Raw genomic sequence first — 13,411 nt, forward strand, 5'->3', positions numbered from 1 at the left:
GCGGAGGCGGGAGAGGAGGGCGATAGGAAGGGGGTGGGGACCTGAAAAGACGGTCCCAGCCTTCCTCGCCCGCCACCCCCACCCCAACTCGGCAGCCGTCACGTGGTGCCTGGAGTGGGAGGTGGGGAGAAGAGACGAGAGTTTTTTGGGTGCTCCGGCTCGCCAGTAGTTCCTCCAGTCTCAGCCGCCAACTCCGGAAGCGCCGCGCTCTGCCCGGGAGCGCCCGCGGGAGGAGCAGCGACCCGCAGCCGGGAGTCCCGGCACGGGCGATGCTGGCGCCGCCGGCGGCACCTGCGGCTCCTCGTGGCGGCGGCGGTGGCCTCGGCGGCAGGAGCGCGGGCCCCAGCAGCCTCGGCAGCCACAGCCGTTGCGGCCCGGGCCGCCTCCGCCGCGGTCGCCGCCTCTGCTGAGCCTGCCCTCTCCCGGTTCCGCGGCTCCGGGAGGATGTGGGTCCTCGGCATCGCGGCAACTTTTTGCGGATTGTTCTTGCTTCAAGGTAGGGAGACGAAGAAACCACCGGCCCCGCTAGGCGAGCACACCCCATCTACCCGTCTGCCCCTTCGCCCCTCTGGCACCCACCTCCGGGGCCCGTGCTGCGCAGGGGTTGCCCAGCAGAGTTTGGCGGCGGTGACGGGTGCTGGTGCCCGGAGTCGCGACGTGGGAAAGTCTCCAGGAGGAGAGGCGGGAGCGATGGGTTTGTGGGACCCGAGCTGCAGATGCCCGGGCTGCGGGAGAAGAAGCTGAGCTGGGGAGGACGGAGGGTCCGAGATGTGCTGGGGCCTTGCCGATGGAGAGGGGGTGATAAAAAGCCCCTGACCCCACCAAGTTAACAGGCGTCTCCAGCAACCCGTGGGAGTGGCGCCGCCGACAGGTGACGGGAGCGCTGGGCAGCCTATGGCCCGGGCGCGCCGGGGCTGGGTTGCAGCGCCCGGAGCGCCGCCGTTGTGGAGCTGGGAAGAAGCCCGGGGGTCCGGGAGCAGGGGGTGTTAGGTCTAGACAGGAGCTCATTGATCCAGGCAGAGCAGCCAGGCTGGAACGCTGCGAGATGCGAAAACGTTTCGGTCCTCTGAATTATGCAAACGGCTCTCGAGCGAGCGCTGCAGAGCGGGGACCTCCACCGGACCCTAGCCAAACGGTTGCCCTGAAAGCCAAGAAGAAAAGGTTGTGGTGTCGCGGCTCGGGCGCGCGCGCGCTCACACACACACGCCCCTTGCACACGCTGCGCCTCCCCGCCCAGCGCTGCTGCGGGGACTGTCCCGAAGAAAGGCCGGGGACTCGGGGCGCAGCAGCACTTGGCGTCTGGCACTTCCTCCTGGGTTCCTGGGTGGTCGCGTAGGGAGCCTCGGAGCCACAGCACAGGAACGCTGACGACAAAAACTAAAACTAAAAAGGCGTCTGCAAATGCAACCGCGAATGGTGCCAAAACAGTAATTAAGCAATTTGTAACCAATTAACAATTAGGCAAATCCTTAGCTGTACACTGGAGCTGAAGCATGTCTCTGGAGCTACTTCGCTCTCGAGTTGTGTACCCGGCCTCTCAACTTCCGTGGCGGAAGGGCCAGGTGTGGTGTCGGACGGACTCTCTTGTTTCTGGAGCATTGGTCTGGGGGTCGCCGGCAGAATTCATTTGTTCTGCAGGACCCTCGGTGTCCGCGCCGCCGGCTGCGGGCTTCAGCCGCATACGCCTTTCTTGGAGACCCAGGGGTGCCGAGCCCAAGGACCCCGAGAGGTCGGGATCTGTGGCTGGCTGGGGCAGAGAAGGGCCGCGGTTTCTGGGGTGGTCTCTGTGAGGGCTGGATCTAAATCCGACTGCTTCTGTCCCCACAGGCTTTGCGCTGCAAATCCAGTGTTACCAATGTGAAGAATTCCAGCTGAACAACGACTGCTCCTCCCCCGAGTTTATAGTGAATTGCACGGTGAACGTTCAAGACATGTGTCAGAAAGAAGTGATGGAGCAAAGTGCGGGTAAGAACCAAGCAGCGCTCACTGGCCTCCAGCCTGGGGTAGGAGTAGGAGTGGGAGGTGGGGGGCGGGGGGCATTAAATTACAAGAAAGGGGACTGACTTTGATTTAATGCACACACACACTGGTTACCACAGATTTACTTTTACAGTGCTGGCAAAAGGAAGAGTTCCAAGTTAATCTCATTAGAGTTAATTACCAGGGCTTCTCCCCAAGGGACTCTGGAGGGGAAGTGCATTTAAATTAGTGGCTCTCCTCTTTTTATTTACTCCCCTCATCTCTCTCTGCTAAAAGCTGATCAGGAGGCTGGAAAATATATGGATAACCAGCTCGGCTTGGGCAACTAGACAGTAGCCTGTGAGCAGTGTCAGCCTGAAATATGAAGCTAGTTGAAGTTCCCAGAGGTCAGAGCTTGAAAAATGTGTTTTGTCATAGAGCCACGCCATATTTCTTAGAAGAACACTACAGGATCTTTATTTAATTTTAGAGCTACTGCATCAAATTCCAGGCACCAATTGCCAAGATGTTCAAAGGAATGTAGTTTCCAGCCCCACAAGCTTAGCTGCTAGCTGGCTGATGAAAGGTGCTGGGCTTTATGTGGAGAAGGAGGGCATCCTGTGAGAGCAAACCTCACTTACTTCAGCTGACCAGAGTTTTCTCCCTGATGTGGAACTCCCCAGCCACTCCCAATAGCCTTACCAGAAATCAAAGTCCCCTACAAGTGCACCTGGAACTTTGGGGAAAGGAATGGAACTCTACTTTGAATTCCAAGGTCAAACCCATAATGCTAGACCTTGCCATTTTCAGGATATTAACAAGAGGGGAAATCGCATCATGTGGTGAATGATACGGAGTGAAGGAGTGAACCGAAGTTCTGTTCCTCTTTTGTTGGCTGAACTACATAGCCCCCCAGAGCTTTTGGTTGAAGGGATTAAATCTGTCAAGTGATTTTCTTAACCTACTAGCAAATGAATGCAAAGGCTACAGTTTTAAAGGCAGCACCTTGGAAAAGTAGTTTCTTCTCAGAGAAGGGCCTGGAAATACCTTGCTACTAACCGCACAGATATTTGATGAGCAGATAGCTAGCTCATCAATGTGTGGCGAGAGGGTATGTGTGCGCAGTTTTAAAAGCTGTTCTTTTTAGGTCATTAGGTGTGGATTCTTTCCACGGAAAGCTCTCTCTTGGGGAGTCTGATACATAATTGCTCTCAAGAATAATTTGTCCCAAGAAAAGCAGCATGCATTGTTCTGTCATTTGTCATAGGATTCGGGCTATTACAAAAGCAAAATAAAATTTAGTGACGATTCTGTAGCTAAGATTGATAACTATGATTTTGGTAAGTTGTTTCTTTTCTCCTTGTGTTTCATTCTTGAGGATTTTACCTGTAAAATCTGCCCTTTTTCCAGAGGCACTGCTGCAATTTTAGTTGGAATCACTCTGAACGCTTTACCGTTTTTTTGTTTTTGTTTTTGGGTTTTGTTTTTTTTTTTGTTTTTGTTTTTGTTTTTTGCCAAATATTTGCAGCTTTCTTTCAAATGGTAATTTAGAGCCAGAAAAAAATAGGGATAAACTGTGGACACATTAGGAACTTCCTCTGGATCCTCTGGGGCAATGCTTACCTGGGTATCATGTTTTATGAGCTGGGATATGGTTGAGACAAGGAAAGAAAAAGATACAACCCAAACTATAGCCGGAAGAGATGTCCTTTTTCAGAGAGATGTTTCTTCCTCTCTAGAAGTATATGTAAGATAAATACCACACACTCCATTTTCATAGTGGTGTTCTTAATCTTGCTTTATTCTGTCCTCTAAACAACATTATAAAAAAAAGGCAGAGGGGGCATTATAATGCCTGTCTTACCTAGGGGAACCTTTAGCACAGAGAGTCTCCAGGGCTGAAATTGCTATTAGTTGGATCAAGTGGATACCTTCTCTCCAAACTAGGTTCCTCCAGCCATAGACCATAGGCCAAAGGGTACACAGAGAGTGAAATAATAAAGCAATACCAATTGAGAAGTCTAGAAAACAGACACAGTTTGGACTCCAAAGAAAAGCCTGTTATAAGGGGGAAGGACACACATTCTAAGCCTGAATTCAGTAAAGTTAGCCAAATGCATGCTCCTGTGTCAAAAGAGCAATGTTTCGGGATCTGCTCCTTCCAAGGTACTTGGATTTTTGTCTCCATGTACTTGTTAGACCAATGAATAGACATGACACTTAACCCTCCTGATGCTGACAGGGATGGAGAGCCAAGCTAAGACTTGGATTGTTAAGTCACCACATGGAATGCAAGCATCACAGTCCTGGGAACATGGGCTACATGGGAACATGGGAACACAGCAGCTACTTGCCTGGGTCTTACACAGAGTGTCTCATGAAATCCAGTAGTCCTCTTTTGCGGTCCTGGTTTCCCTAACCCCTAACGCACCAGTGATTAATTCTGCAGTTTCAGTCTTTCCACTCTGGAGAAAGAAGGTCATACCTGTTACGTAATAGTATTAGGTACTGAAGTTAGAATTATTATTATTTTCATTGGATCAATAACCTGTTCTGAAAATCTTAGTGCATGAAAACTGAAAAGGCCCATTGACTCAGAATTCAGGGTGCACGTCAGATTTTTCCTGGAAGTTTTGTTGAAATCCATATGTCTCCTGTCACTCTTGAAGCGGCCAGTTCAGTTAGTCTGTGATATACCCAGCCGTGGGTCTTTGATAAGCTCCCCAAGTGACTGTGGGGTCCCCTAAGTCTGGAAAAACCTGTTTGTGTTGTAGAGGAGGGAAACAACAGCCAGAAAAGTTCCGCTTCTGGTCTGTGTCCACCAGCAGACTTTCTCCAAGATGCACCTGTTTTCCTGAGCCAGCACCTTCTAGCAAAATATAACACCAGGTTTGCCTGAGAAGATAATGCAAGCAAAGTGCTAAATATTTAAATGGTTTTCATGTCCACCATATTCACCTTACGGGCTTTGTGAACTGGTTGACTGGACAGGCCATGAAATTGATATTAAATGAATATGAGAACCAACCAGTAGGATTTTTAAAGTTTGAGCGCTGTATGGATTGGCATTTTTTCACAGGTCGAGGAAAAGCACAGTTTTAACAGACGAAGAGATTTTAATGAACCAAGCAAGTTTGACATTAAGCAGTGATGAAAGGCATTCTCTTTCCAAAAAATACCAGCGATGCAATATGCCTAGGTCTTTAGTTAGTCCTTTCTGGATTAAGTCTGCAAACTCATCTTTTATGAATTTGGAGGCAGGTACATTTAATTTTCAATTGGGAAGTACATTTAAAATTAACCTTTACCTATTCCCCAGAGTGGCATTCCTATTAGGTGCAGAGATTTTCCACTGCTTTTTGTCCCCTTGGTCATTTCTGGAGTTATAAGGCACCAGGCTGTGGGGAAGGAGAGCCTTCATTCATTGTCCTTACTAATTGATATTTAAATGTTTGCATAACGAATGACTTGTTCTAGCAAGCTCTGCTCTTAATGAGTTAGCTTCTACTTACCAGCACCCTTGATAATGACATTTCTTTTGCTCTTGCTTATCACTGCGTTCCGAAAAATATTTCAAATATTGATTCTCATTTCAAAATAGAAGCTCCCCCCATATGAATTTTTAAACCAGGATATAAAGAATGTGAATTTGCATTTGTTTGACAGTGCAATCTTGTAATTAGAGTTTTTCCTCTTGACTAGATACAGTGAAAGGGGCATAATTTAATTTTTATAGACTAGCCAATTTCTGCCCTAAGTAAAATATAGCTCTGTCAGTGAGCAAAATGTTACAGGTTCTCCTAAACCTTATTTAAAAGTTAAATGCAGTATATTGAGAGAAAGTTCATGGTCTGAATCAGTAACCTAATCGATCTCTTCACCCATCTTTTGCAACATGCATTAATCTATTTGTCTGTTTTGCAATACAAGAGTTACTGATTTATATGCCATGTTGCATCTACGTTATGGCTGTATAAGTAATGGCTGTTTTCCTTTTGGATTAGTTAGTCACTCATTAAGTTGGGCAGGGATGGTTGCATGCCTTGGATAGATTAATTTTATGCCTTATTTTCTTACTAGCTAAATAAGGGATAGCAAGTGAGGACCTGATGTCCCTAAAACAAGGAGTCACCCACTATAGTTTCCATTGTAGAAATGGAAAGCTAACTGTGGCCTTTGTGTTCTTATATCTATGCACTCCTTATTTCACCACAATTAAAAAAAAATAGGCTCTAGTTTGTCCTTGGGGTAGACTTGTCAGGAAGAAGTCTGCTAATCAATATTATATCATAATTCCTTTGCACATGGATTCATTTATTTAAGGTGCACATATGCATGTTTGTGCACCCAGATGCACACACAATGGCATATCCATGAATGTGTGTATATTTTTACAGTTTTGCCTGTATTCATTTGCATACACCTATATAATTCTTATCAGAAAAATAAAAAGTCATCCTTCTCTGCAGACATTCAGATCATAAATTACTTAATCTGTATTACACTGTATGCACGAAGACATTTTCTAACTTTTTTCCCAGAACGATTTTGTTAAGAGCATCAGTAGTATCTGTTAATCTTCCAGTGCCCTCTTGTCTGCCCCATATCGTTTCTTCTCCTCCATCGTCTTCACTGTCCTCTCCTGCATCCCACCTGTAGTGGTTACTTTGTCACCCTCAAATCCATTTTGAATCAATCACCTGTGCTATGGACTATGCTCTGAGAATGAAGTGAAAAACAGAAGTCAAAAACAAATTGCCCTATTTTAACTTTGCTAAGGAGAGTCCAACAGGTTGCAACACTTTAAGAAAGATTCAGATGCCAAGAAGGATCTCCTCAGACATTAACACAGCCATGCTGAAAAGGTTTCCATGTCCAACTTGATCAGGTTATGAATTACACAGGAAAAGATTCTGTGCAGTGCATGTCAATATCACTACCTCCTTTCTGGCAGGCCACTAAAAGAACCTTTTTCTTCGGGGCGAGACATTCTGGGGGTCACTTTGGTCACTTAGCTCTCAAGAAGCATCCATCTTTTTCAGGTGGCAGGCATAGCTGGCTGTTAAGGAAGTATTTGGAAAGTAAATAGCAAGTGTCATTAGTCCCTTGGACTCTCCAGTAAGTGAAGCATTTGTTTATGTTAACTTTCCAGCTGAACAAGCAGCCAATGCGGACCTCCCAACTCCATAGCTAAAATGTTTGAAGATTGATCCAGCTCTCCCATAACACTAATTCCTCCCACTACAATTTCATGAAAGCTTCCATCATTGATGGTTTTCCTAATGAATTTAAACAGAGAGGCTTCAAAGCTGGGTTTTTTTCCCAAGTGAAAAATGAAATGGAGTATGAAAACAAAACACACCGTTTCCTTTGAACTTGGAAAAGGAAATCTGCTTCCCTTGTATATTCCTGAAACAGAAAGATCTAAATCTACAGCCTGCTTCCTCTATTTCCCTCTTCCCCCCCTGCTTTCTTCTTCTTGCCTGTATCCTGAGTCTTTTTCTCTCCTCTTCCTCCTCTGTCCCTCTCTACCTCCCTTCCTTTCTTTTTTCTTACAAATTTCTAAAATGATTGAATGTCTTAGGTTCTAAGTCCCAAACATGGCATAGTATTATCACACTATTTACAAGGATTCAATACCCAGCCCCTGGGGTTTTTACTAGTTGAGTGGGAAGGCCACTTAGCTCCTTTGGAAGAGAAAACACCCATGTTCCAGGCTCCCCAAGAAGATGTAACTTAATGTCCCAGAGGCTGAGCTTCCTCCCCTGTAAAATATAGGAACAGGCCAGCTGTTTTCTTGTGAGACACAAGACACTGAGGATTGCTGTCATTATAACCATCTTTAGAAATCGATCCTGAAAGTAGAAACCTGACAGAGTTGCTTCATCTCCTATCTCTACCTGTCTCTGAAGATGACCCAGAGGTCTTAGCCTAGGTTACTTGGCATATTATTTCTTCCTTTTGCAGACTGAGAGCACCCTTGAATGTAACCTTTGATCCCTTACAATAAGATCCTTGTAATTAGCCTGAAAGTTCACAGTGAGATAACATCCTAACTAATAGCAGTTGAATCTGAGATGCAGAGAGGTTGAGCAATTTGCTCAGGGCCACACATCCAGTGGGACTAAAACTCAAGTCCTTTGCCTTCCTTAGGATTTTTTCAATCATCATAATGCTATTTTGGGGCATTCTTTAATAACAATTTTGGTGCTATAATTTAGGTTCCATAAAATTCACCCTTTTAAAGTGTTTTTTAGTATATTCACAGAATTGTAAATATAATCTAATTCCAGATAGATATTTCATTCCAGAACATTTTCATCACCCCCAAAAAGAAACCCTGTACCCATTAGCAGTCACTAATCTGGGAACCTCTAATCTACTTTCTGTCTCTATGGATTTGCCTCTACTGGACATTTCATATAAATGGAATGATGCAGTATGTGGCCTTTTGTGCCTGGTTTCTTTTGCTTATGGTAATACTTTTTAAATTCATCCATTTCGCCTCTCAGTTTGAGATCTCTTTTCTTCTGCTTATACAAAGAACTGAAGAGAAAGCTCAGGTTGGGAAAATGCCTAAATTATGGAGGGGATAAGATGGGGTGGTTTGTGAACTTGAAACTCCATGGGATGATTAGCCAATTTACTGAGCTGAACTAAAAACCTGTGCCAAGAGCAAATCATTCCAGTGAACTGTAGGGCAAAGGAGTTCATGTTCATCAAGCACCTATGTGCCAAGTGCTGGGCTTTCCACCCATTGTCTATCAAAGAGTCAATCTGCTTCTCCATGAGGGGATCTTGAATTGGCTTGTGTTAACACAAGAATTCTGAGGCACTTGGATGCACTATTCCTAATGCCTGAAGCTCTTATCAGGATCCCAGCTGCCCATCCCTGACCAGCATCACTGATAGGCCAGGGTTTTCAGGAATCACGCACTTTGTAGGCTAGAAGAGATCTTAAATTTATAATTTTACAGATGAAAAGAAAGGAGTTTTTTTTTTTTTTTTTTTTCTCCTGAGGCCTTAAACATCTTGAGCAGTCCATTTCTCTTTCTTCCCTTGAGAAGGCTTGAGGGTAGAGCGGGTTGAGACGTATTCTGGGAAGGCATTTTTATTAAGGCAATGGGATTCTGGCATGATTAGGTCATCCACAATGAATACTCGGGGAACTTGTGCAAGTCTGGCTTTTTTCTCCCAAACCAAATCATTGATTATAGCTTTTATGTAGGCAGTACCATTTACTCCATTTTCCCCCTCTGTTATTCCCTCCTTAAAAACTAGGCTGGATTCTTCCTTGCCTTACTTTTTCATTGTGGTAGAAGTGATTGTATTTTGGGGAGAGGAGACTTTCTGGTAGTGGATAATACGTTTCCTTCCCTGGGCATTCTACAAAAGGTCTTGTCTATAACTTAGGAGTTTAACCCAAATCTGTGATGAATCAGCCTACAAATAAAAAGAATTATGATATATGTCATTACTTCTTTCTGTCCATGGTGAACTTCGGGTTGTGGCTACATTGTGATTCAGGAGCCGTTTTCATGGGCCAGAGCTTTGGGGCATGTTCTCTTATTAATACGTTGCTTCCAATCTTCTGATTGCCTGCAACAGTACAAAGCAAAGCAGGAGATGAACTGAATTAAGTGCTTTTTAGATAAGGTGAAACCATAGAGAGCTGCTAATAAATTGCTTTTTTAAAGGAATGCATTTAAAGAGAAAAAAGCAGTGATGGTTCAGGATGTCGATTTCAAGCTTTATGACTTTGCAAACCACGAAGAGGGATCCAGATGCACAAGTGATGAAGTGTTGTATTATTTTAAGGAAGCTGTGATACTTGGTCCAGTGCATTTCATTTCTCACTGGACATGGACAATAGCTTTTTATGTTTTTCTATTTCTTGGACTTGTTGGCGGGAGCAGAGGAATGACTGGAGACAGTGCCAGAGGCGGGTGGCGCCAGGCGTGCGGCACTCGGCCGCTGTACCCGTGCATGCTGTGCTCGGCATGAATACGAATGTGCATAGCAGTTTACAATGCCCTCCGCTGAGGCTTCTTCAAAGAGCGTCTGCAGAAGCAGGTATATTAAGTGACGCTGGGCCGTGTGTTTTATGCACTGTTTTATTGCTTATGCAAAATCTACCAAACCACTTGGGTCTCCTGTAACTTCAGAGAATCTGTTCGGAAATAACAAGAGGCTGGGCAGGTTGGCTGGTTTTCCACCCAGTGAAGACATCCAAACTAGGAGTGCAAAGAGATCTGGGCTTCAAAGCCAATCCCGATTCTTAGGAGAATTTCCCTGCCTTCAGAGGGAGAGGCAGCTGGTGGGAGGAGCTGCCCCTACTGAGGGAAGAGCTAGCTAACTTTGAAAGGTCAAACAACTTTCTACTCAGCCTGGCACTGGCTGTTGGGAGGGAAAGAAGAATAAAGCAAGGCAGAAGCAGGCATTTTACCTAAGAGTGGGTTAAGATCTAGAGAGACTAAACCAACCCCTGTTAAAACTGGCTCTATGTGGAAAAGCCAGCCAAGGCCCCTGCTTACCTGAGCCCTTGGACAAGCATCTTAGACTTGACCTTCCTGGTGTAGGTGGAGACAGGATGTTCTGACAATTTTATCTTTGTTCCGCATTCTCCAGCCAGCAGTGTGCCTGGCAACTGAGCCTTTCAGTGTTTTTAGAGTACTTTTCCTAATCCAATTGAACCTCAGTTTCATGCACTAGAGCCCATTCATGGTTTTCATTTCTGGATACAGGGCTCCTGAAAGGATGCTGTGCTCATCCTCTCTCTCCCTCGCATACTCCCCACCTCCCCCCTCCTTCTGTCTCTCTTACACCCACACACCTAGACTCTCTCACTCATATGAAGACACACAATATATACCTGCTGAATGAGTGTACTTGAAGAAATCAAGTTTCAAGCAAAAACAGATAGATTGATTGGTGTTTACAAAATAATAGACCAGAAATGAGGGAGCTTAAATCTCTAGCATAAGAAGAAAAATAGAACAAAGTTAAGCTTAATATACCATTTGCTTTTCAGTTAAACCAGAAAAAGCCAACTGATGCCTGTTAGTCACGGTTATCATTTAAGGAACAACTCCGAAGTATAATAAACCCAGTTTTTCTAGTTTGTCAGCTCACTTTTGAGGCCAATCTGGCTGTGCTCTGCATAGGAGTGTTTTCTGGAAAGAAACACATATACCTCCCTCCTAAACATCCAGCTAGTTTGGTAATCAAGCCAGGTAGGGACAGGACACCACTTAGCCAATCTGGTCAGCTGGCGGTTTACGTTATTAGGAACTCTGTTGCACAGTGGAGATCCACCTTGGTCGTGAACTTCCTAAGGGAGAAAGTAACCCACCCCACACATAGTCATATACTAGTTCTCCCCTGGCAGACCTCTGCCCCTGCCCATAGATCCCTCCCATACACCAATGCAAATTTGAAATACAAATGGGTATGCTCCTCAAGAGAGAAACCATCCAGACTTTGAGCTGGGGGACATACTTCTAAACCCGTGAGTGTGGACAGACTAAACCATAGAGGGAAACACAGGATGTGAAAAAAAGACCATGTTTTTGCTCTCCTACTGTCTGCCTTATACTTACACTGTGTTTCACTGAACTCTAAGAGCCAACTAATTGTTTGTGTTCTTGCTCTGTTTATTAACTATCATTAATATCATTGTCCTAAGCCCCGGGTGCCATTCTCAAGGAAGCGGCTGCAATAGCTCCCAGGCATCAGAAAGCACAGTGTTGTATGTAAGGGATGAATCATGGGGATCTACCCCCAAAATTAAGAGCACACTGTATGTTAGCCAAGTTGACAGTAAATTATATTTAAATAAATAAAGCACTGTGCTTTCCCCTCTTTAGTCTATGGGGCACAGCTTCAAAAGAATAAACCAGCCATTGCTGCAGGCAGATTTCTCTTACCTGCATCCCAGACGTCACTTTCTGGATTGCTGAAGAATGCTTTTGGTGGCAAGTAACAGGGACTTAAGCCATAAAGACATTTATTGTTTACCTAACCAGTAGTCTGGATGTAGGTGGTCCTGGAGTTGTTCCCATAGCTCAGTGATGCCATCAAAGACACGGTTCTCTTCATTTGCCCTCTCACTTCCTAAGCGTCTTGGCTTTTTGCTGTCAGGCTTGTTACCTCTTGGTCACAAGGTGACTTCTCTGTTCAAGTTAAAGAGAAAGAATAGCATCGGGAGCTTTTATCTTCAGCTTTACTCTCCCCAAGTTCCCCAAGAGAATTCTGCTTACTTTTTATTGGTCAGAACATGGTCTCATGGTCATTATTCCTATAAGGAAGATGGTAGAGGGTGGCTATTGGGTGGCCAGCTATAGTGTCTGCCAAATCACCTTTTGAGAAATCCATGCACAAAATCAGAAAAATCAGGCACAATGCCTCCAGGATCCCCTAGAGAAAGAACAGGGATAATTCCCTTTCCTGAACATCACCTTCTCTTTTGCCTAAAGTGAACACTGAAATGCATTGTCATCCTAAATGATTATCACATTTTGGAAAGGGAAAGAAACACACACACTAGCAAGTGATGTCCTGAAGTTTAATTCAAGATGTCTGTGATGTTCCAGAATATTTGGGTTTACTGAATGCTGAGATATAAGAGTGTAACTACATTTTAGTGCAAGGATATTTTTCTTTTTTCTTAGCAAGCACAAGTAGGAGAGAGGGGCAGAGAGAGAGAGAGAGAGAATGAATCTTAAGCTCTTATGCAGGTTCCATGCTCAGTGAGCAGCCTGAAGTGGAGTTCAATCCCATGACCCTGGGATCATGACCTGAGACAAAATCAAGAGTTGGATACTCAACTGACTGAGCCACCCAGGTGCCCCAAACAAGGATATCTTCTATAGAAGAGAATGCCATGTTCTGGCAACAGGTGAAAGGGAAGTTAGGGTTAAAGAATAAGGTGTTCCTGGCCCACCCCATCTGGACCCATCATGCCACAAGCAACCCTGTTTTGCCTACCTTTGAGTGAATTTTTGTGCAAGAATCTGATGATTAAAGTTTGAGCCCTTAGCATTTCAGAACAATAATCAGAGGGACTTCAAGGTTAAAAATCCAAGAGCCCAGTTTCATAAATTATTGAAGGGCGCTGTTAATACTGAGATAATAAGTCATAAATATCTATTCCCCCAAGCCTCCATGGCAAACAGGGAAACAAAGACACCAGCTGAGGAAAAGCAAGTGACTGTACAGAACCTTCCTGGTTCAGGAAGTTACAAATGAGCAGAGAAGTCCAACCCTAAAGTGAAGCTAAAGTAAAACTAACAATTGGCCTCATACATTATGGGTTGGTTACTTGCTTGTTATAATTAAGTTGGCATCAAGTGGTTAACAGCCTTGAAAATTAAACTCAACCAAAAAAACTTTTGAAAAGGGTAATCAAAGGTTTCTGAATAATGAAGTTAACACATCCCTGTTATAAGGAAAA

The 13,411-nt window shown here is 44.7% G+C and overlaps 1 protein-coding gene across 1 annotated transcript in view; it reads left to right on the plus strand.

Moving 5' to 3' along the window:
* The first annotated feature begins 422 nt into the window (after positions 1-422).
* The window catches only part of LYPD1 (LY6/PLAUR domain containing 1), a 35,897-nt gene continuing 22,908 nt past the window's right edge, over positions 423-13,411 (plus strand). The window contains exons 1-2 of the mRNA XM_047085352.1: positions 423-496; positions 1,828-1,965. Coding sequence (XP_046941308.1) covers positions 445-496; positions 1,828-1,965 — 190 coding nt within the window. The 5' untranslated portion in view covers positions 423-444. The remainder of the gene's footprint in view (positions 497-1,827; positions 1,966-13,411) is intronic.

This window comes from Lynx rufus, unplaced genomic scaffold (genome assembly GCF_022079265.1).
Source record: "Lynx rufus isolate CCGP_SWC_20201006 ecotype Redwood Valley unplaced genomic scaffold, mLynRuf1.p SCAF_2, whole genome shotgun sequence".
NCBI classification, from domain to species: Eukaryota; Metazoa; Chordata; class Mammalia; order Carnivora; family Felidae; genus Lynx; species Lynx rufus.